The sequence below is a fragment of the Nicotiana tabacum genome, chromosome 8, assembly GCF_000715075.1.
Source record: "Nicotiana tabacum cultivar K326 chromosome 8, ASM71507v2, whole genome shotgun sequence".
Lineage (NCBI taxonomy): Eukaryota > Viridiplantae > Streptophyta > Magnoliopsida > Solanales > Solanaceae > Nicotiana > Nicotiana tabacum.
In genome coordinates this window covers 181,931,312-181,953,225 of record NC_134087.1, presented here as the reverse complement: position 1 = coordinate 181,953,225, position 21,914 = coordinate 181,931,312, and the positions used below count along the sequence as shown (strand labels likewise).

Below are 21,914 nucleotides of genomic sequence, written 5' to 3'. Positions count from 1 at the left end.
CTAAATTTGCAAAAAAAAAACGATCTTCCAGTTCGAATTGCAAAACTAGCTCTTTTGGGCTTGATAAATGAAATCAGTTGTTTATTAGGAAAACCACTGTTAATTGAACTCAAAAATAGTCGCGTTATTCCGAAACGATGAATCTATATTGAAGCCCATATCGAAGCTATGTAGAAACAAATAGTCCAATAACAGGGTCAGCATACATTATTACCCTGTTAACGTAATGCTGCATGAGAATTAGTTCGGGGTTCACTTATCTTGAATTCAAATAGAAACGAATGTAGCAGATTCGATGGTTCGGAGATCTAGGCAAAAATACATACATATGCTTGCTATGATTCTATGTTATGATATCATAACTGAAACAAAACTAACAGTTGCATGCTTTAAAAAACACATCTGATCTATCAAGCCAATGCTATCTAATTGTTCATCTCAACTTAGAATATATGTTAATTTATACAGAATGTTTGCAGTTTGCAGTTAAACAAATACAGGCTAAACTAACATTCAACCTATTTTGAACACCAGTATTATAACATAAACAGATGTTCATTTCTTTATTTCTGCTTCAACTTCAAACTTTCAACAACACATGGTTTCAGGAGTTGTGTACCTGGAAATATTTGACAATTGAAGAAGAGGGAAATCAGCAGAGTAACAATGGCAACAGGTGCAACAGCAATAACAGCAGGCAACAAACAGGGCAGTGGAAACAGAAAACCCCAGATAAGCCAAACTTCAAGAAGTAACCCAATGCAAACTAACAACCAGTGAGCTCAGTTTAAACTTGAAAGGAACAGAATGAGCAGAGGAATAGATGAAATCCAGATGACAATATGAAGAAAACAGTTCCTGATTTTCCTATCCTTTCTCCCTTGTATCTGCCTGTGTGTGTTAATAAGGATGTATTCAGCTCTCTCTTCTCAAATCTATCCTTTCTCTCTTTTCTCTCTATCTCCTCTAATATCAGGTGTTCTCTCTCTTTCCAACTGAAGGAAGTCTGTGTCTATCCCTCTATGTGTCTTCCCTCCCCTGTATATATCAGATGTCTCCTCCTTCTCAGAACTGATGGAAGTCTGTGACTATGCCTAATCCCCCTTCCCTCTGTGTTCACTTTTTAATATCAGGTGGTGTCCCTTTTCTTTTTCTCCTATCTTCTCTATCTGTGTCTCTCTATCTGCCCTCCCCCCTAATCTCTGTATCTATTCCTCTTTTATAAGCCTTCACATTACCCCTTTTAACAGCCTGTTTAGAATATCACAACACCCCTCCCATGTGCCTTCCATTTTCAGATTCCAATTGGCTAATTAAGTATGAACAAAACCCATGATATTCCCTGGCAGACTCACTTTAAGTAATGTTTATTATTTCTAAGGTTAAAGTAGAGTATGTGCAGCAGAATGTAGTCTGACAGCATATGCTGTCAAACTATTTTAATTAAAAAGGACCTTTATGCACATGTTGTGCACAAATGCACATGACATCAATTCAGATTACAGTTACAGACCAAGCCTTAGGTTTCTGAAACCACATTAACAACTATAAGTAACTGAACTTAGTTCTTAATTGATTCAGGCAATGTTCAACAGAAGCAAATCGATTTATTTTGTTCAGATAGTTGAAACTAATTGACGACACATGTCGACTCGACTATATTAGTTATAACACGTACAATCGACACCAAAATCAGACATTCAAAAGTATAGGACACATGATTCGAATTGTACTGACTAAACAGAATTGTGCTTCGAGGAATCAGTTAATCAGTACAAATTTGGAATTCAACTAATTGCACAACAAATACATACATACACACTATCAGAACAAGTAGAAGAAGATACTCAATCAAACAACAAAGGTTCAGGCAAAGTGGACAGGGCATAGTTGATAAAATTCGGGGACAACAACAACAATAAAAGCCTTTCAAACAAACATGGACTAATAGAACAAAGAAAAGAGAACAGAACTCACCTCAAATCCCGAAAAATCAAAACCTTAACTCGGACTCGGACAGACCTTTCTTAAGGCTGAACGGACTTTAATCGAAGTGTTTCTCAGATGAGAAACACTTCGATTAAGGTCCATTAGACCTTAATCCTTTGGTTTGAACAAAACACGGCCCATCGACGAGGAACCTTATGTTTCCAAAAACAGATCTGGGATTCGTGCTTCCCTGGTCAGATTCGGACCAAACCAAGCATGGTTTGGTCACGAGGGGGGTCAGGGGAGTGTCTGGTGTGAAGCTGGGGTTAAACGGTGTAGATCAAGTTTTGACTCGAATCTTCAAATGAAGATTCGAGAAGGTGGGATGGGATTCGAACTACGTGGTTAGCAGATCCGTGTTCTGGATGGCAAGGGGTTCTATGGTGTTAAGGGTAGGGTCACCGGCGTCCATGCCGGCGGCTTTCATGGTGAAGGATACAGGGGCGGCTAGGGTTTGAAGGGGACGGGTTTGGTGAAGACGAAGGCTGGGGTGTTGGATAGGGGGGTAGGGTATGGTAAAGGGTTTATATAGTTAGTGGGTAGGTGGATCCTGGCCGTTGGATGAGATGTGACGAAGGGCCAGGATCCTTCGACTAACGGGGAACGGTGTTGTTTCAAGGGTAAAGGGTTTGGGTTGGTCCGGGGGAGACGGGTCGGGTTCCTTAGTGGGTTATGGGGAATCGATCTTGACCGTTGATCAATTTGAGATCAACGGCCCAGATCAACCTGTATTAATACGACGTCGTTTGGACGCTCTGGGTGTTTAGCTGGTGTGGACCGGGCAGGCCTGGTTTTGGGCTGTTTGTTTGGGCCAATTTTAATAAATTGGCCCAATCCGGAAGAAGAAGATTTTTTTTTATTATTATTATTTCTTTTTCTTCTTTATTTTAAAAAACAAAACTAAGCAAAATCAAATTAAAATTAAATACACACTCAATACAATTATTTGCACACACACTAAAATATTTCAAAACAGGTAAAATCAAACAAAACAAAATCATGGACGAAGATGCCTATTTATGATTTTCTATTTAACGACCGAATTACGGTTCGAATTATGCATGACACACACATTTTTTTGTATTTTGTTTTAAATAATAAAAATACAAATGGGCAAAAGTCACAAATAAATCAACAAAGTGCCGTACAGAAATCCAAAAATTGTACAGCAGGACCAAAAAAAATTTCTTTTTTATTCTTTTGGAGCGATTGTCGCGCAAAACAAAAATCACGTGCTCACACTGTCTTAGGAGAAGTACATTGAACATGTACTGGAACGGTTCAACATGAAGAGCACTAAGCCAGTCAGCACACCTCTGGCTAGTCATCTGAAGTTGAGCAAGAAAATGTGTCCTACAACAAATTAGGAGAAAGAGAGCATGGCTAGAGTTCCTTATTCTATAGCAGTCGGAAGCCTGATGTATGCAATAATATGCACCAGGCTTGATATTGCTCATGCAGTCAGTGTTGTCAGCAGGTTTCTTGAAAATCCTGGAAAAGAATACTAGGAAGTAGTCAAGTGGATACTTAGGTACCTGAGAGGTACCGCAGGAGATTGTTTGTACTTTGGAGGATCTGATCCAATCTTGAAGAGCTATACAGATGCTGATATGGCAGGTGATATTGATAAAAGAAAATCCACTACTAGACACGTGCTTACACTTTCAAGGGGAGCAATGTCATGACAGTCGAGGTTGCAGAAGTGTGTCGCACTCTCTACAACTCAAGCGGAGTATATTGCCGTTACTGAAACTGACAAGGAGATGATATAGCTAAAACGGTTCCTTCAAGAGCTTAGCTTGCATCAGAAGGAGTATGTTATCTATTGTGACACTCTAAGTACAATAGACTTGAGCAAGAACTCTATGTACTATACAAGGACCAAACATATCGATGTGAGATATAAGTGGATCCGAGAAAAGGTAGAGAGTGACTCTCTACAAGTCCTGAAGAGAATTCTGCAGATATACTGACCAAGGTGGTACCAAGGGACAAGATCGAGCTGTGCAAAGAACTTTTCGGCATGCACTCAAGTTAGAAGTCTGGTGTTACCTCCTTCAGAAGAATGGGTCTGGAGGGGAGATTTGTGGGGTTCATCCCCATAATAAAATAAAAGAAAAAGAAAACAAAAATAAAGAAGGAAACAGATACCAAATCTGATGGCCAAATCTTGATTTGGAAATAATTTGCAAGAAGCAAATCGGCATGTTGGCAACAACTTGCAAACCAGTCAATTTGATTGGTTGGAGTGGACGGTCATTCTTCCTATAAAAGGAAGGCTTCAGCTTCTCATTTCTTGCACCAAAACTCAGGGAGAAATATATCAGAGAGCATAGAGAGCAGTGTGAGGTATTCACAGGCTGTATAGTCTATGAGGGAAAATAGAAAGTGTGAGCGATATTATAGTAAGGTGAGAATCTTAAAGGAGGTTTCTTTCTTTTGAGTGTATAGTGGTCTCTGTAGTATTTTACTCGGGATTACTAGGTGTAAAATTCCTCATTATAGTGGATTACTTTGCTCCTCTCGGGCCCGTGATTTTTCCCTTATTCAGAAGCATTTTCCACGTTAAATATTTGTATTGTTGTTGATGTTTTTATTCTTGTTGATTATCGTATCTCATTACAACGTTACTATTCCGTTGTTATTACCGTGAATATTATTTCTATGGGGGGGAGGAAGTTTATTCCCAACATTTAGGTGTAGTCTTCTTTTGTTGTCAATGGTAATATGCACAGTTATTACCACACACAAAAAAAAGCTCAAGTCGTTGCTCGATTAGCGAGTCAATTTATTTTAACCCGCTCAATATAAAACTGTGCGATTATCCGCAATTCGAATTATGCGTTACAGTTGACACTTGACGACCTTTGCTAGTAAAAATAGCACGGTATAGCCAGTTTTCGGACTGGTCATTCAAAAATAGCCAGCGTTTAGGAAGTCAATGAAAAATAGCCACTATTTTGCTGAAACAGAGACCGGTCCAGCATAATATACTGGAGTTCGGTGCACCTGTGTATGAACTCCAGCATATTATGCTGGACCGGTATACTTTGCTGATTCCAGTATAATATACTGGAGACTAGAACAACTGTGCTCCAAACTCCAATATATTATACTTGACAATTATACTTGCTGGAACTCCAATATATTATGCTGGAGTTCTAGTGTGCTTATGTTGGAACTCCATCATATTATGCTGGAGTTCCAGCACACTTATCCTGGAACTCCAGTATAATACACTGGCGTATTTTCTAGGTTTTGAACAGTGTTTTCGCTCAGATTTATCTTTACATGAAAAGTAGCTAAATTTCAATTACTTTTGAAACTGGGCTATTTTTGAACGACCAGTTGTAAATCTGACTATTTTTGAATTTCTCCCCCTTTGCTAACTACGCGAGCCCTTTGCTTGGAGGGGAATTAACTTTCCCAACTTTTGCACTTTAGCCCGTCAGCAGGATATGCTTATTCCCAGTTACTCGGCGACGTTAAGCTGGCCAACCAGCAAACCTTTGCACCCGCGCAATAGCCTTAACGCTGGGGCAATGTTTGCTGGCTTTGTGGCAAATCCATGCAAACACAAGTGATCTCTTATCCCCGTTGTTACGCCCAAGAAACCGTTTCGACAAAATGGGGTTGGTGGGCGGATAGGAAAAGGGGAGGGCATGAGGGGTTGAGTGAATTTCAATCAAACACAAAAGATCTATGAAACACTATACACCTTTGATAATGTCAAATATTACAAGGAGAAATCAAAGAAGAAAGACTAGTCCCATATTACTGATGTTTGATTATATTTGAGCAGATATATTAACAATAAAACAAACAAATTGAATAAACCTCTCAATGTTAAGACACTAAACACAAATAAATAACCACAGGACATGATCAGATTTGAAGAATAAAGCTACACTTTTAGCTGCAACAACCTCCTCCTTGAGAAGCAGTTCCATCTCTTCCGCCTGATGGCCCAGGAATGCCTCCGTACCCAACTTTTATTCCGTATGACTGCAAAAGACGATTGAAAATTTGAACTCTTTAGATCAGGGATTTATACACAACAAAAAGTCACCATTTGACAAAAACAAGCAATAACAAGCTCCCTAGTAACCAGATTCTGAAATAACTTTCAACTCATTCACCTCTCTTCAAATAAAACAACCCCATGAAAAGAAAGCATCGTCACTATCCTAACTTGTATGAATTGGAATTTGGTTCGCATTTAGGTATATCAAAATTCCTCCCTCTCCTCATAAATGGTACTTTTAGGAGTCAAAGTTATATTAATTAAAGAGCCTCATTTTACTCAAAACTCTAAACTGTGTCTGAAAATCCCAAAATTCAGATTTAGTGGAAGCAAACTGGACATAGTTCTATATTCAAGTGTTGCACAAAAGTTGAAATCCTTTTTGGGATGACAGGGCCCAAATCCAGATGACTTTAATAAAATTGTATCTTAAAAATATATTTTTCTGCCTGTATATCGGATATTAGTATATTCATCCCTATGTTCTAGATTGCCATCCCAGTTTTCTGAAAAAAGCAATCGAGGTGCAAAAAAATTGCCAATCAAAAATTGGATACAATCTTTATAAAACATTTAATTTCTCTAACCAAATTTCCAGTAAACTGGATCACTATATAAATGAACTTCACACTAGATTACAAGATAGGCAAATTAGCAGTTCACTTCAAAAAGCTATAACAGCATTTAAGCTGTGCATAGCACAGATAGATACGTCTTTGGAGGTTGGACAAGTCAGATGCGAGGGGGGTGTCCCCCAAATGTGGATATTGTTTTGTTTTAAGTATTGGTCCGTTGAACTAATTAGTTCAATATAAAACTCTGTATTGTTTTCCAGAGGAATGAAGACACCCTAGATCTTTTTTATCATTTAAATAAGCAAGGAAAGTACTATCTGGCAGTAGGATCAGAAGGCACCATATAAGTCCTTCTACATGGTAACACGGGATGTGCCAATAGTATTTTTCTTTACTCCCGAATTGTCTTACTTTGTTTTCTCTCATACATTAATATATCTCCACAGAAGTTACTTTTTCTCCAACAAGTAACAACATTCAGTGCACAAAGCGATAAACATTAGGCAGATTATACAAATGTAGACAGGGTATGGGATACCTCATTTGATACATCAAACACTCCATCCTGTATTTTCTTATAGATAGTTGAGGCTGTTCTGATAAATGCCTGAAAAGGTGCAATAGAATTTCTTAGCGAAAAGGGTGGCCCTCGCACATTCTCAAAGCTCCAGAGAAGTAGCAGAATATAGGATTTCTTACCTCTTCAACATTCTGGGCAGTTTTGGCAGAGGCCTCCATAAATATCAAGCCATTTTCCTTTGCGAACTGCTCACCTTCTTCTGTGCTTACAGCCCTTCTGTGAGCCAGATCACACTTGTTTCCTATCAGCATTATAGTCATGTTTGCATTTGCGTGCTGCCTTGCGTCTTCCAGCCAACTAGCAAGGTGATTGAACGTTTCCCTCCTATAAAAGTTTTGGAGAAAAGAAAATCATCACTTCATCACTAACACATTAATGTAGACAAATGTACTTAGATTTACAGCAGCAGGAAGAGTGAAGGAATCATCAGATGATCACCAATAGAATAATGCAGGAACCAATTATTATACATATCAGCATCCAGGGATGGAGGGATGGAAGGAGACAACGAAACAAAGATGTGTCAATTACAACTTACTCCCAGATGAAGTTTAATACAGAAGAAAGATAATTGATTCAGTAATGTCCAGTAAGAGAGAAACTTATGATGCAAGACAATAGAGTGTTATCATTACCTATAGAAACTTTTTAAATTTCTCTTTGACAGTCAAGGACATAAAGTTATCATCATCAGAACACCATTTAATATTGTTTTACAATCAAATAAGTCAAAAAGAAATTAGAAAAGGCTACAAACTATACTGCAGATGCAGCCAAATCTGCCTTACAAATGACATCTCCGGGCAACAAAGTTTGTGTAAAGAAACATTTCTGAAAATTGGATCCAAGTCAAAAGACATATCAAGAAGTAATCCTAATATATGCAAGCAAAGTTATGCTGACTAACCTGGATTCCATGCATATATGTGATAAAGATGTATGCAGGACAATACCTTGTAATATCGTAAACAAGCAGTGCCCCAGCAGCACCTCTGTAGTATGATCTAGTGATAGATCTGAATGATTCTTGGCCAGCCTGAAAAGGTGAGCATTCATTAGAATCAGGCTGTCAGCCATAAATGATCGCACATGCAAACAATAACAAAAACAGTAAGAACGACTCTGCTGCTTAGGACAGAATATAAGGCATTTATGAGGATAGTCTCAAGCTCCTAAATGACCAAAATAAGATGATCAGATGAACTGTGGTCTAATTTAGCACTTTTTGGACATCCGGCATATTAACAGTAAAAGAGAAAGAGACAAGATGTGTCACAAACCGTGTCCCATATCTGTAGTTTTATTGGTTTGTTGTCTATTGTGATCATCCTAGCCCCAAATTCAACCCCAATGGTCAAGTCATGGACCGGTTGAAACCGTTTGTCCGTAAACTGCAACAGAAGACATGATTTTCCGACTCCTGTGCAACAAAACATTGTAAAGTTATGGATGATGTCTAATAAATGCATACACCAATATCACATACAAAATATTAGAACCAAATGATTATAAGAAATGCTAGGGGGCAAAGTACACTGGCAAAGGGCAAACTAGAAACTGCAAGACAGCTTTCTGTGTATGCAGATACGACTAAAAAAATACCAAGTCATGAGGAATCACTCAGCGTAATAACCATCACATAAATTTTCAATAGTTTAGATTCTCATTACAGGGATTTGAGTCCCCTAAGACGAAGAGTGTTTACGAGGCAGTTCCTTGTAGTGATATAGTGGCAACAGTCCCGAGTAGCCATCTTCACCATAACCCATATGTAATTCATCAATTAAAGCATGTTTTTATTATTATGAGCCTTGACAGTTTTACAATAATCACTTGACCATATGCAAAAATTCAGACATATTTTCGAACTATTTTCTTACTCCGTTTTCTCATGGTCAAATTCCTTTATATATTGATTCTACAAAGTGCCTAGCCAGCAAATTCATGTAAAAAATTATCCTACAAGTCAAAGAAGAAGAGGTGTTCTATTTCTAGGAGAAACAATTATCTGGTTCAGATTGTGGAATGTAATACGAACCTAAGCCACTGAATAAACAGAACTCTACAGATGCAATTTCTTGCCTTACTCACCAAATGATGCAGGAATTTTTAAACTTCAGTAATAAAGAATCAAAAATCTTCAAAACTAACTAGGAGAAATCAATTCTCATGCCTAATGCAACCTAATGGAGGCAACCTGATGGAGGTTGGGGATGATTGTGCCTAATATGGACTGACAAGCTGGTTAAACTATGATGTTTTAAGGTTCCATCTCAAATAAACTATAATGTTTTAAGTTGTGTTGAGGATAGCCAGATTGTGAGAAATTGCAGAAAAAGAAAAATTTGTAAGTAATGATGAGAGTGATGAGAGGGAGGAGAAGAAAAGAGAGGAGGGGAATGTCATCATATTTTCTTAGATTATATTTCTATTGAAACTTAGAATATATGTATCCTTTTAGAAGGCCCTTACTGATAAAGTAAATATGTGCTTCTATAATGGAATTTACTTTAGGAGGAAGCAGGGATTGCACTTAGGAAAAGCGGCTATGCAGAAGCCTCATCAGTTCTTTTATTTCCCCAATTCCCTTCGACTATTGTCAATTTAAGGCTCCTAACTTGCTGTCCCCAGACATTATGGGCCTGCTACCAAGGATAAATGAACTCTAAATTAAGGTTCACCTTGAATTTGTAATATTTCTAGAACCTGCTACTTTTTCGAAAACTTTTTTCATTGAATTTTTTTTTAATCTTCCTCTAAAAAATTCTTTTTCATGGGCATCTTCTATTCAAAAGGATCTTACTCAATTCAATAGAAACTTAACTTCTACCCCAAATTTTTTTCTTTTCTGGCTAAATTGTTGGGACGGACTTTTATAGGGACGGCCTCCTGACTTCAATGCCTTTATTGAAGTGATGAGCTTCGAAAATATGATTTTCTCGATTGGTCTTTTAATGACAGAAAAGTAATTTACATAGCAAAGAGTAATCTTTTTAACTGTATCCACAAGACTTTGCGTTGACACAAGAACCTAGAGTAACCAGACTTCAAATATAAGCAGTTTAAGAACAGTCTCACGTACTGAACCTCTGCTTTTATTTGTGTCGAGGCCAGCTTATGCACGCACTATTTCACCGGGTTCCTCCTATCTCCCCACCTAGGCTTACGCTACTGAACCTCTACTTTCTTTTACTTGATAACATAAATATCTAAATGACCAAAAACATCAAATTTGGCCTAACCAAATCCTTTCTATCAGAAAGAATTAATTGTCAAATCATCATGAATATATCATTGATTTCAACTGAGATATGAAATGCGTAGAATTAACACGAAATCATAAAATCCAACATTCAATAGAAGAAAATTGATTATATCATCCAATTGCACATTCCACATCATTCCAGATCCATAAAAAGTGAGGAAGAGCAAATAAATTAAAGTAAAATCATTGGTAATCAAGCAGAAAACATTTTAAACAGATGCAAAGAAAAAAAAAGGAAATCAACATAAAAAAAGAAAAGAGAGATATAAATCAAATAAATAAAAAGCCAATCGAAATTGAAAATTGAAGGAAAATTACCGGTATCGCCGATGATGATATACTTGAAAAGATAGGCGTACGACATGGTTGACGAATTACGTAAGGAAGAAGGAGATCTGAAGAGAGAATAGTAGATGAATGTATATGAGCCGGAGAAATATGATTTATATATATAATTAAAGTATATTAGAGATTATATATTATAGAAATCGCAGATATTTCAGAAGAAGATGAAAAGAGAAGGGGTAATGGCTCTGTAAAAATTTCAAAAACCTCTCTTCTTTTCCTTCTTCCCGTTGAGACGTGGCGAGAAAGAGGAAAAAAGAACGAAGTTTATGTACCGAAAGGTTTCTTTTAATGTATTTTTCTCATTTCATTTTATGTCTTACTTGACTAGGTACAAGGTTTAAAAATAAGATTTTAAAATCTTGTGAACCTAAGCTAAGTGTGCGTATAACACGCTAAAAATTATTCCTAGAATAGAATGTCATTACAATTTACAGGTAAAATATGAATGTAGAGAGTAAAAACTTAAAAAATATAAAAATGTAGTTATATTTATTTTAGAATACACTAAAGAAAAAATAATGTAAGACATATAAACTGAAATAGAGTATACAAGATACTTTTATTTGCAAGGGGATGTCTCGTGGTATAAGAGATACAATCATACAATTTTGGGAATTAAGGTTAGATCCAATCGCATGCTAACGCATGGTTGTTAGGATCAAATGCTTACCATGCGGAGCCATATTCAATCAAGGGGTATCAATCGATACCACTTCAGCAAAAAATTACATTGTACTATTAGATAATTTTTTTTTGTTTTATGTATATTTACTATACGTTGATTTTCCTTGATTTTTTGGTGTATTTAATTATTTATATTTTGATACTCCTTGATAAAAATTCTGGCTCCGCTGCTACTTACCATCAATGCCAAATGTTGATAAAGTTGTGTTTAGTTGGGGCAATAATTGACATATTAGGACTCTTATCTACTCTCGTGTCTACTCATCTCATATGGATTATGTAATTATCTCATCTATGTAAATATCACTATAAATAGAATGCAAGCTCTGGTTGGCGTTAGGGTATTTTAATATTAAAGTACATTATTTCGTGTGAGGTAGTGGTTATAAATTAGCAAGAAAATGGTTATTACTTTGGTATAACTCATGAAACCACTAATGTCATGATCTACCACAAATAACTCACTAAAGATTAAATTTTATAACCACCAACCATGTTCTATAATTTTATTATCCCACTGCCTTATTATTTATTTTATGGAAGAGATTCTACACCTATAAATAGTGGTGTTTCTTCCTTGTGTTTGGTGTGTGAAAGTATGGTAGTGTGTATGAAAAAAGTTAAATTGGTGTAGTGAAAAAGAGAGTTAAGAAAAAGAGAAAATCTAATTCTCCTAGTTATTCTCGACGAAAGAGAATATTATTTATGTTGCAGGAAGGTGTTCATTTTGGTGGAGCTTTGGACTCAACAACTTGTCCAGAGTTTGTTGGAGTCATACGATGTTGTCGGGTTGTTGTATCCTGAAGGGGACAAGTCAAGGGTATTAGTGCTGGACCGGTGAAGATGCTACTTCGGTGGACTTGAATCTCCTTAAAGAGAGCGAGATATTTAGGTTTTTATTTACTTCATTTTATTTTTCAACTGTAATTACTTGTAATTTCACCAACAATTCTATTACTCATTGAGCTATTCACAAAAACATTCTGTGATAAAGCATTTGAAGAAACGAACAATAATTAAGATTAATTAAGATGATTGCCATTTATTACATTGCTGAAAACTAACTATGATGTTGACAAACTATTTATTAGACCAGTAAACTGTTTGAATACTTTGAGCTCAATGAATAATATTATACAAACAGAGAAATGAAAGCTACCAAACACATTCTTAACTAGCTTTCACTACAATGGGACTTCTAACATTGTGCTTGCCATCAGACCATATTAACTGCCCAAACACATAATCTTTTGGAGCTTTATTTCCTCTAACTTTCAGAGTTAGCTTGAAAGATTTCTCCTCTCCAATCTTGTTGAATTCCAAAGTGTTTGGTTCAATAACAACAGAAATTCCAGCTGGGGAGCGAATACGAGCTTTGTAAGTGCCCGGTGATCCTACATTCTTCAAAGTTCTAGTCACAACGACTGAGCCATTGAGCTTGGGCACTGTGATTGAGGGTAAGTTCAAATTGATGAAACTAATTGGCTCGGGACATTTGAAGTACCCTTGTGAGAAGATATTGATTTGAGTTTCATTGTAGCCTTGGGCACAGAGAAAGCTCATATAATCATCGATCGTCAAGTCATAAACCAAGCCAGGGTCCATGGCGCGGTTTGGCCATATGTTTCCCGCTCCATATGCAAATGGTGTTACCTTAAGGTTAGTTGAATTAGTCATTGGCTTGAAAGTATTATCTCGCGTTCTTGCTGCAGAAGAATAAGAGTATCAAGGCATCAAAATCATATAAAAGTTTCCATATAACTCATTTAGTTCTTATTCTAATGATCAAGAATTTAAGAAAAGTTGCATCCAGCAACTTCAATGGTATAATTAAAAGGGCTATGTAATCCTACCGGAGGTCATAATGGCAGATTTGATGGCTGCAGCACTCCAAGTTGGATGGAGCGCTTTCAAAAGGCCAACGACACCAGCAACATGAGGACATGACATTGAAGTGCCTGTCATTGTGTTAAATTTAACCCGGCGATCATCAAAACCCATTTGTGTAGGCGGTTGTACTCCAGTATAAGCAGCTATTATGCTCACTCCTGGGGCAATGATATCAGGCTGGAAAGATAGTATCATATGAATACTCATTGAAATGAAATTATTTTCCCTAATAAACTTGAAACTAACAATACTAAAATGGTAAAAAAATAAGAAACAAACCTTAAGTATCTCTGGTGTAACCCTGTTGGGCCCAATTGATGAAAATGCAGCCACAATTGGAGCAGGCTTTGTTCCCAATTCAGTTGTTGGCCGAGTAATGTAAGCCGTAGGTTTCCTGTTCACACAACATGGTTAAGGCATGTGTATGCTAACTTAATTTTGTCGTGCCATAAAAGATTTAATTCAACAATCATGTTTAGCATAACGCCAGATTCTTAGACTGTTATACCTTGTTGAATTAAGATAAGCCAAGACTTCAAGTGCATCAGAGTAACTGATAAGCGTTGCAGGGCAGATATAAGGTTCAGCATACATTTCGTTTCCAAAGAATGCACTGTTGAGTATAACGATACCAACTGCGCCTACTAAAGTCGCTTGCGTGCACTTATCAAACCCTGGACTACCCCCTCTATGGCAAACCAAAATAGCCCCCTTGGTCTTCTTAGGGTCCAAAGTCCCACCTAGGCAAAAATTACTGCAGAAGCACCTATATGTTAGCACTAAAAATTGCCAGCAAATACATAATATGTATAATCCATATATAATATGTGTATAACCGTGTATAATTAACGTATAATATATATACCAGCTAGAAAAACTAAAAAGTGAATCTGACCGGGCTATTTGTGTAAAGATCCCTTTGTATTAAGCAGTAGGGAAGACAGTAATACTCACGCAGCTGGCAAGTTTAGCAGATGCGCCGGTAATAATTGGGAAGGACTTGCCGTGGGGCACTGCTTCAGTTGCAAGGCTTACTCCCTATAAAACAAAAACCTGAATACTGTTAAATTACGGCCCAAGCCTCGCGTGAGAACTGTTGCAGTAAAGCTCGCCCCCAACGAAAACATGACAATAAGAATAGCGGACAAGAGAAACCTACTCTGTAGCGCTTATTGTTTCCCAGGATGACATAGCTGGCAAACACGCGATCAATGGTGCTTGCCCCGACAGTGATGAGCCAAGGTGCAGTGTTGGCTATTGTACCAGGATAAGCACCAGAATTACCACCCGAGGTTACCACAACAATGCCATGCTTAACAGCATGAAACGAACCGATAGCAATACTGTCATTGACATATGGTACAGGTAGTCCTCCCATTGATACTGAAAGCACATCAACACCATCATGAATTGCCATATCAAAGGCGGCCAAGACATCTGCATCAGTGCACGAGTCGCTTGGAATAATAGGAGGCCAACAAGCCTTGTAAGCTGCTACTCGTGCTCGTGGTGATCCACCCTTCGCTGTGCCATTGCCATACCCAAAAATATTAGCTCCCTCCACAAAATTACCACCGGCTGTGGACAATGTGTGCGATCCATGCCCTAAAGTGTCTCGTGGTGTGTAGAAGCTGGAGTTGATGAGAGCTCCTGCTGCAGCAGCGAATCCGTTGATGAAATATCTTGCTCCAATCAACTTCCTTCATTATTTGACGAAAACTCCAAAAGTCAAAAGTTATCTCGATCTTAAGCTAGCATAAAGCTGAATAAATCATACTTTACTCTTTCTAACTTATATGACGAACTTTTCTGTTTGTGTCATTCCAAAATGTTTGGCGTCATATCATTTTAATATAATTTTCACAATTTCCAAGAATCCATATTTAATACACTACTCAAATCCTAAACTTTGGTCTGATTTTTTCGTAAAACGAAGGGAGAATACTTAAGGAAATTTGATTGAACAAGTTGCTATTTGCCTTCTATGCCTATATGTGAACAGCATAGCTAGTGAAGACAACTTTGATATGATAATCTACAGAGCAGATAGAGGGTAAAAGTTTGTTGTTCAAAGCCAAACTATTAAGCATTGAAATATAGGTTAAAGAACAAGCACTAGATATCAATATCTATCATCTTCTAAAGCTTCATAAGAAAAAAAGTGCAGCCTGGTGAACAAAGCATTTTGCATTCACGCAAGGTCCGGGAAGGGCCGCACCCCAAGGGGTCTGATGTAGGCAATCTACCCTGATACAAGCATTAATGGCTGATTCCACAGCTCGAACCCCTGACATATAGGTCACACGGAGATAACTTTACCGTTGCTCCAACGCTAACAAAATTTTCCAATTAGAGATTGCTCTTCCAAATAAGTTTCCATTTCATCCAACAAAGCACACGATGGGTAGAGAAATACCATAATAACAACAACTACTAATACGTCTCAATCTCGAGCAAATTAGGTCGGACTATATGAATTTTCAAGAGAAATACTATAATAACAACTACTATTAATACGCCTCAATCTCAAGTAGGTTAGGATGGACTACATGAATTTTCATTATTCATGTCCCATTTAAGCCCGTCTCAACTCAATATTATAAATAGGACATATATTTCAAAAGAAGAGCGTGCCACCTGAGGAGGATTTTCCAAAAGAGCAAACTATCCTATCTTGACAGAGCAGTGCAGATAAAATGGGAAAAGGGAAAGAGAAGATGGAAATAGAAATAGAGTACCTATTGCATCTAAAACTGGCATCTGTACCATGTTGGCAAGTTCCTTTCCACCTTGAGGGAATTGGTCCCGTTCCTTCATCACTAAAGCTTTCTGATTCAGGCCAAACTCCTGCTCCAACCCCATCACACAAAAAAGGCGAGCCTTGAGGAAACATCAATTACATTTTAAGAAAGAAAATATAAAGAAAATGAACTACTTGATTTATTCAAGGGTGTGGCTTACTTGTCAATGAACAACAACAACAACTCAATATAATCCCACTTAGTGGTGTTTTGGGAGGGTAGTATGTACGCAGACCTTAACCCTAGCCTGCGGCATGCTTCCCTCCAACAACTTCCACCTTGCTCTTGGGACTCGAACTCACAACCTCTTGGTTGGAAGTGGAGTTTGGTTGGAAGTGGAGGTTAGTTATAAATGAAATGAAATAAAAACCAAGCGAGTATATGAGAAGAGATTTCAAATCCCAGCCTAAAAGACATTTGGATTTGGCCAATTTTCTTCAAGTCTTGGTAGACAGAATTTTTCGTTATTTGTGCGATATATAAATGACAAATACTTAGTGGAACAGTCTAGGTGTGCTAAGCTGACCCGACCATAATTATTATAAGAAAACAATAATAATGAACTCTTGTTGGCGTTGAGCTATGCATAATTGTTGCACAAGTTTCTTCACAAGATTTAAATTTTGAGTGATGGACGCAATCATTATTCTTCAGTTCTTTTTAGTCTAAATTAATAATCGGGTCCTCAAATTCTTTCAACTGGTGAAAGGTGCAGCCATGGTCGATAAAGCAAGCTTTCTAAATTAGACAGGTCGTTGTCGTATGCAAGGCCAGCTACATGCTTTAGGCCCCAAGAATTTAAGGGCCCCAAAATTATTATTTTTTTATATGTAGTATATAATTTATATAATTATCGCTTATTATTGATAAATTTATTTCTTTGTTTTCATATTAACGTTGATTTCTTCCTATGATTAGTATAACCAAATTAGTTTTCTGCCAATCTTATTTTACATTTTTACTGAATTATTTTACTTTATTGTCATGTAACTATATCTAATAATCTAACTTATCAGTTATTTTCCTCATATAAATTATACTCCCGCCGTACCAATTTATATGAAGGTGTTTGACTGGGCATGAAGTTTTTTAAAAAAAGGACTTTTGAAACTTGTGATCTAAACAAATCATAGAAACTTATGTAGCTAGAAATCATCTCATTAAGGATAAAGAGAAAAATTTACTGTTGAATTATTACCAAATATAGAAAGGTATTCTTTTTAGGGAAGACTAAAAAAGAGAGTGTCACACAAATTAGGATGGAGGGATAATGTTTTCTAGGGTCGCATTTTAGTTGTGATGCAATCAAGGTTAAATTCATTCAATATTTTGTACTTTATAAAACCAAATTCTCATTTTTTTTCATTCCACGCTTGTCTAATTTTTTAAACAACGATGCTCATTATATATATATATATATATATAAGGCCTTTTATTAAGGCTTTGCTTTAGACCTCGGATGGTATTGAGACGCCCCTAGCCGTATGTGAAATTGGAATGGCCAAGGTAGGAAGGATAGTCAGATCTTGATACGCAAAATACTTTTTTTTGTCAACTGGTACATAAAATAATCAAATTATAATAGTTTATTGTTCTCTAGACGTACACTAGCTAACTCACACCAAGGTGAAGGTGATTATCAAATATTAAAATTAGTGTAATAAGAAATTCCGGATCTTACATCAATAAAGTCAATGATCCACGTGCATTTGTGCAACTTATTACTAGCCAACTTCATGTACAATAAGAAATTGCAAAAATAATTATATATAAATCAAAGAAGTTAAAAGATGGGTAAGAAAAAATTAGAAAGAATCTAAAGAATTTTTTTTAATTATAATAAAAAGAATTTGACTTCTATATACTAAGAGCCATTTTTAGATGTTGGGAGTGTTTGGCAAAAAAGAAAACAGCTTAAAAAAAAAGTTAAAAGTGGCTTAAAAAAGCCAAAAGCCACAAGTTAGTTGATCCCAACTTTTTTTTCCCAGCTTAAAAGCCAACTATCTTTGACCAAGTATTTTACCCTCTTGTCCCTAATAATATTTATTATTCCAAAAATGTCCTTCACAAACTTTTGAAATAATTATAATATCCAACTCAAACTTTTAAAATTTGTCAGAACGTGAACTTACTTTGAAGTTTAGCTTTGCTTTGAAAGGTGAATACGACATTTACCTAATGAAGTTTTCTTACTAAATAATTAAAACATGAGATAGGAAATAGGATTCCTAAACCTAAAAGGAAGGGAAAATAGTCCTAAATATTAGTATAAAAATGATTAAACATTTATTTATATAATAATTATCTGTAAATCTTTATAAAAAAAAATTATAAATTAATAAAACTGATATACATGCGAAGTCATAATAGAAGAAGCTTGCTAAACATACTTAACTTTAATATCTCTTACATAGATTGTAGTATTGTACTTGTGCTTGATTTTTTTTTTCTAAGAATTTAAACTCGTGTGCGACCAACAATTCTAGTTGCATTGTAATTTCTAATTAACTATACGTACAATTTTCAAATAATTTTAAGAAGTACAAATTTATTTTATTTTGATTTCCTAAATATTAGGAATTTTTACATTGTTCAAATAAGGAATAGAATAATAAAATGGGATAGTCATTTCATATGTTTTTCCAGTAAGCTTGGAATTTCAAGAAATAAATAAAAAAATTATATGGTTGAAAGAGTGAAAAATAAGAGTTCAACAATTATATTTATAAAAATTATCTTAGGTGATCAGTTCAAATATTAATTATTTCGTATTTATATTAATAAGTTTGAAATAAAATATTATAGTAATAAGCTTCTTTATAGTGTTAATAGCTTTAAGGATATTTCGGTCATTTTAATAGAAAAAATGCTTACCAACACTTGTTTACCAAATATTTCAACAGCTTTTTTTCAGCTCCAGCATTTTTATCCAAACGCATAACTGCTTATTTATAAAACAAGCTCCAGCACTTAAAAAGTGCTTTTGTGCTTAAAAGCTATTTTTTTCAAGCCAATCCCAACGGGCTCTAATACTACATACTTTTTATGATATAAGATTCTCCACTATTTCTCTTTAAATAGATATTCTTTTTTGTATTTCTTTATTCTACTAATGTGATTGTGCATTTCTTGAGACGATATCTATAGGAAACAATTTCTCTACCTTCACAAGGTAGGGATAAAGTTTACATACACATCAGTCACCACCCTTCCCATACCCCACTTGTGCGGCTATACTGGGTATATTACTGTTGTACCAGCAATATATAGTAAATCCAATGGGGAAAACCAGCACTACGTGAAAAAGGACCTTAAAATTGGATCATGGTGACACAGAAAATGAACTGATGTGTGAGACCAATATAGAAAGTAAGAATAGAAACAACCCGTACCAGAATCAATGTTGCCAATAATGATGTCTTCTCCAAATTTAGCCCTTTTCCATAAAGAGCTTTCATGGATTATTCCGTCATGTTCCAACCCCAAGAAGTTCCATGATCTGGTTGTGTGTAGTTCCTTACCCTTGTTCAAGAATACTGATACTACCCCCGGATGCTCTGCAAAAAAAGTTCATATAGACAAAGTCATAGCCGAATCTAAGGCGAGTTCTGTCAGTTCAATTGAATTTCACTGTTGTTATTCTTCTGCTCTAACTATATACTATTATATATTTGTAAGAAACTTAAAATGTAAATATATAACAAGTAGGGAACTTAGGAATATCGCTTATAAGGTTGTTCATGAATATTTAATATTTAACCGATATTGTACCCTTCTGCCTACATAATTCACTGACTCTAGACCCTGAATTCACCTTTGAACAGTGAGAAATGCGAATTGAAGCAAAAGAGGGGGGAAAAGGGTAGTAGTTGGAAAACTCAAACCATTTCAGAAAGCTTACTGGATAATGCTGCAGCTTCTTCATCCTCAAGCATAGCAGCAAAGCCATTGATGTGTCTAGTATAAGAGTAAAAAATTGCATCCTTGGCCTTCTCAATACTGTTGAGATTTCAAGCATGTTAGAAAAAAAGACTAATAAGATTTCGGATTTCACATAAATAAAAAAGAATAGCGGAAGTTTGACAATATTCATTTACCTTCCTAAGTGTGATCCAAGAAACTCATGATGGGAATCAGTAACTCTATCAAAATCAATGGATGATGCGTCTTTTCCATGTGAATGTGCACCCATGTACACCACGTATGACTATGTAAAACATAAATTATTTTCATTACTAACAATTTCGAAACTTTTCGACGAAAAATATGATTTTCTAAAATTATACTTAGATTTTTATTTGAGCTATAATGCTGCAAATAGTAATGATATATTCACAATTTATAAAGAGAAATGACAGGTACGTATGTTTACCTTTTTTATGGCAAATGTGGGTGTAAACAATAGAGCCAAAAAACATGAAAGAAGACATATCGTTATTTTCATATTTTCTGCAACTTTCTCTTCTTCTTCTTCCTTTTCAGTTCTTCTTCCCTCAAAAGTATGAGGGAGTTTACTTCCAATACGTTTCACAGTTCCTATATACTTAAATAGAGGCGGATATAGGATTTAAGCTCTATGGGTTCCATCTTAAAGAATTTTTGTCACGAATCTATTATATTTTTAAAATTATGGGTTCAAACCTATTATTTATTACAATTTTAGTGAATTTTTACACATAAATTTATGCTTCATGTCGGAAGTACTGGATTCAGTTGAACCCGCTATTACAACTCTACATCCGCCTTTGTACTTAAAGAGAGCTCTTATTGGTTGAATCACTGACCTTAGAATGAATTAAAAAAAAAATTTAGATCTTATTTTATTTGGAAGAATCATTGACTTTAGAAAGAATTTTTATAAAGATTGTAAATATTATTATTATTTGTGGCCTATGAATCCATTTATTGCATGTTGTATGCATCCAATTCTTTTGACTTAATTTAGACCTAGATCATATAATAGAAGGGAAGACTTCTAAAGCATTTACCAAAATTTTATGTGTAATTTCATGAATATTGTTTAGATATTTTGGATTTACTTTCTGAATATATTAAATTATTAGCATATATATAGAAGATATTGCCTTTCATTTGTTACGGGACCTTAGGAAGGAATTACCTTATAATTATATTTTTATGGCACTTGCTTATGTACTGTTTCACTCTCCAATTAGGGGCGTTTGGTAGGGTGTATAAGAAAAGTGTTGAATAATCTGTATTAGTAATGGAGGGATTAGTAATGCATGAGTTAGTAATGCAAGCATTAGGTATGTGGAGATTAGAGATTATTTCTTATTCATTATTTGGTACAATGTTTTAAAAGGCGGGGGCGTGAGGCGAGGCGTTTTACCTCTGACGAGGCGAGGCGTAAGCCCTGAGACATGGAGCGTAAGTCCCACGGATCTTTAAATTTTACTAATTTCAAGAATTTTAAAATAGTATAAAATAAAAAATAATTATAAAATTACATTAAATCACAAAATTATAACAAATAATATATTTAAAATATTTATAAAGTAGAATTCAACTATGAATAATACGAAAAGTATAACATATATCATAATATGCATATTAGCTACAACGTCATTACAACTCAAACATCAAAAGTTATGTATTCGATACGAAATCTTATATATATCTCTTAAGGAGTAATGAGTCTTGAAAGAATTTCGATATTGTAACTTGATATTTTTCTTAAATACTCCTTTTATTTAATATGCTTTCTACTTGAAAGAGAATTAATATAAAAACATAATTC

The 21,914-nt window shown here is 35.6% G+C and overlaps 2 protein-coding genes across 2 annotated transcripts; both read right to left on the bottom strand.

Annotated features, from left to right (window-relative positions):
- Positions 1 to 5,692: 5,692 nt before the first annotated feature.
- On the bottom strand, positions 5,693 to 11,059 carry LOC107824202 (ras-related protein RABB1c). Its single transcript, XM_016650946.2, has 7 exons — positions 10,986 to 11,059; positions 10,752 to 10,828; positions 8,449 to 8,588; positions 8,122 to 8,204; positions 7,288 to 7,492; positions 7,127 to 7,195; positions 5,693 to 5,994 (listed from the first exon to the last, which is right to left on the bottom strand). The coding sequence occupies exons 2-7, from the start codon at positions 10,795 to 10,797 to the stop codon at positions 5,902 to 5,904; spliced, it is 636 nt and encodes a 211-aa protein (XP_016506432.1). The 5' UTR covers positions 10,798 to 10,828; positions 10,986 to 11,059; the 3' UTR covers positions 5,693 to 5,901.
- Positions 11,060 to 12,548: 1,489 nt separating this feature from the next.
- LOC107824203 (subtilisin-like protease SBT5.3) lies at positions 12,549 to 20,677 on the bottom strand. Its single transcript, XM_075219926.1, has 11 exons — positions 20,529 to 20,677; positions 20,254 to 20,363; positions 20,058 to 20,155; positions 19,549 to 19,713; positions 16,094 to 16,202; positions 14,515 to 15,055; positions 14,312 to 14,393; positions 13,864 to 14,134; positions 13,635 to 13,749; positions 13,319 to 13,532; positions 12,549 to 13,171 (listed from the first exon to the last, which is right to left on the bottom strand). Exons 1-11 carry the CDS (start codon positions 20,598 to 20,600, stop codon positions 12,636 to 12,638), a joined length of 2,313 nt encoding a protein of 770 aa, XP_075076027.1. The 5' UTR covers positions 20,601 to 20,677; the 3' UTR covers positions 12,549 to 12,635.
- Positions 20,678 to 21,914: the final 1,237 nt, after the last annotated feature.

Coding starts and splice junctions, on each gene's coding strand:
- LOC107824202 (XM_016650946.2), bottom strand. CDS start 10,797: ATGTCGTACGCCTATCTTTTCAAGTATATCATCATCGGCGATACCG. Junction 8,205..8,448: donor AACTACAGATATGGGACACG/GTTTGTGACACA, acceptor TCACCTTTTCAG/GCTGGCCAAGAATCATTCAG. Junction 7,196..7,287: donor CTGCCCAGAATGTTGAAGAG/GTAAGAAATCCT, acceptor GCACCTTTTCAG/GCATTTATCAGAACAGCCTC.
- LOC107824203 (XM_075219926.1), bottom strand. CDS start 20,600: ATGAAAATAACGATATGTCTTCTTTCATGTTTTTTGGCTCTATTGTTT. Junction 20,156..20,253: donor CTTGGATCACACTTAGGAAG/GTAAATGAATAT, acceptor AAATCTCAACAG/TATTGAGAAGGCCAAGGATG. Junction 14,394..14,514: donor GAAACAATAAGCGCTACAGA/GTAGGTTTCTCT, acceptor TTTGTTTTATAG/GGAGTAAGCCTTGCAACTGA.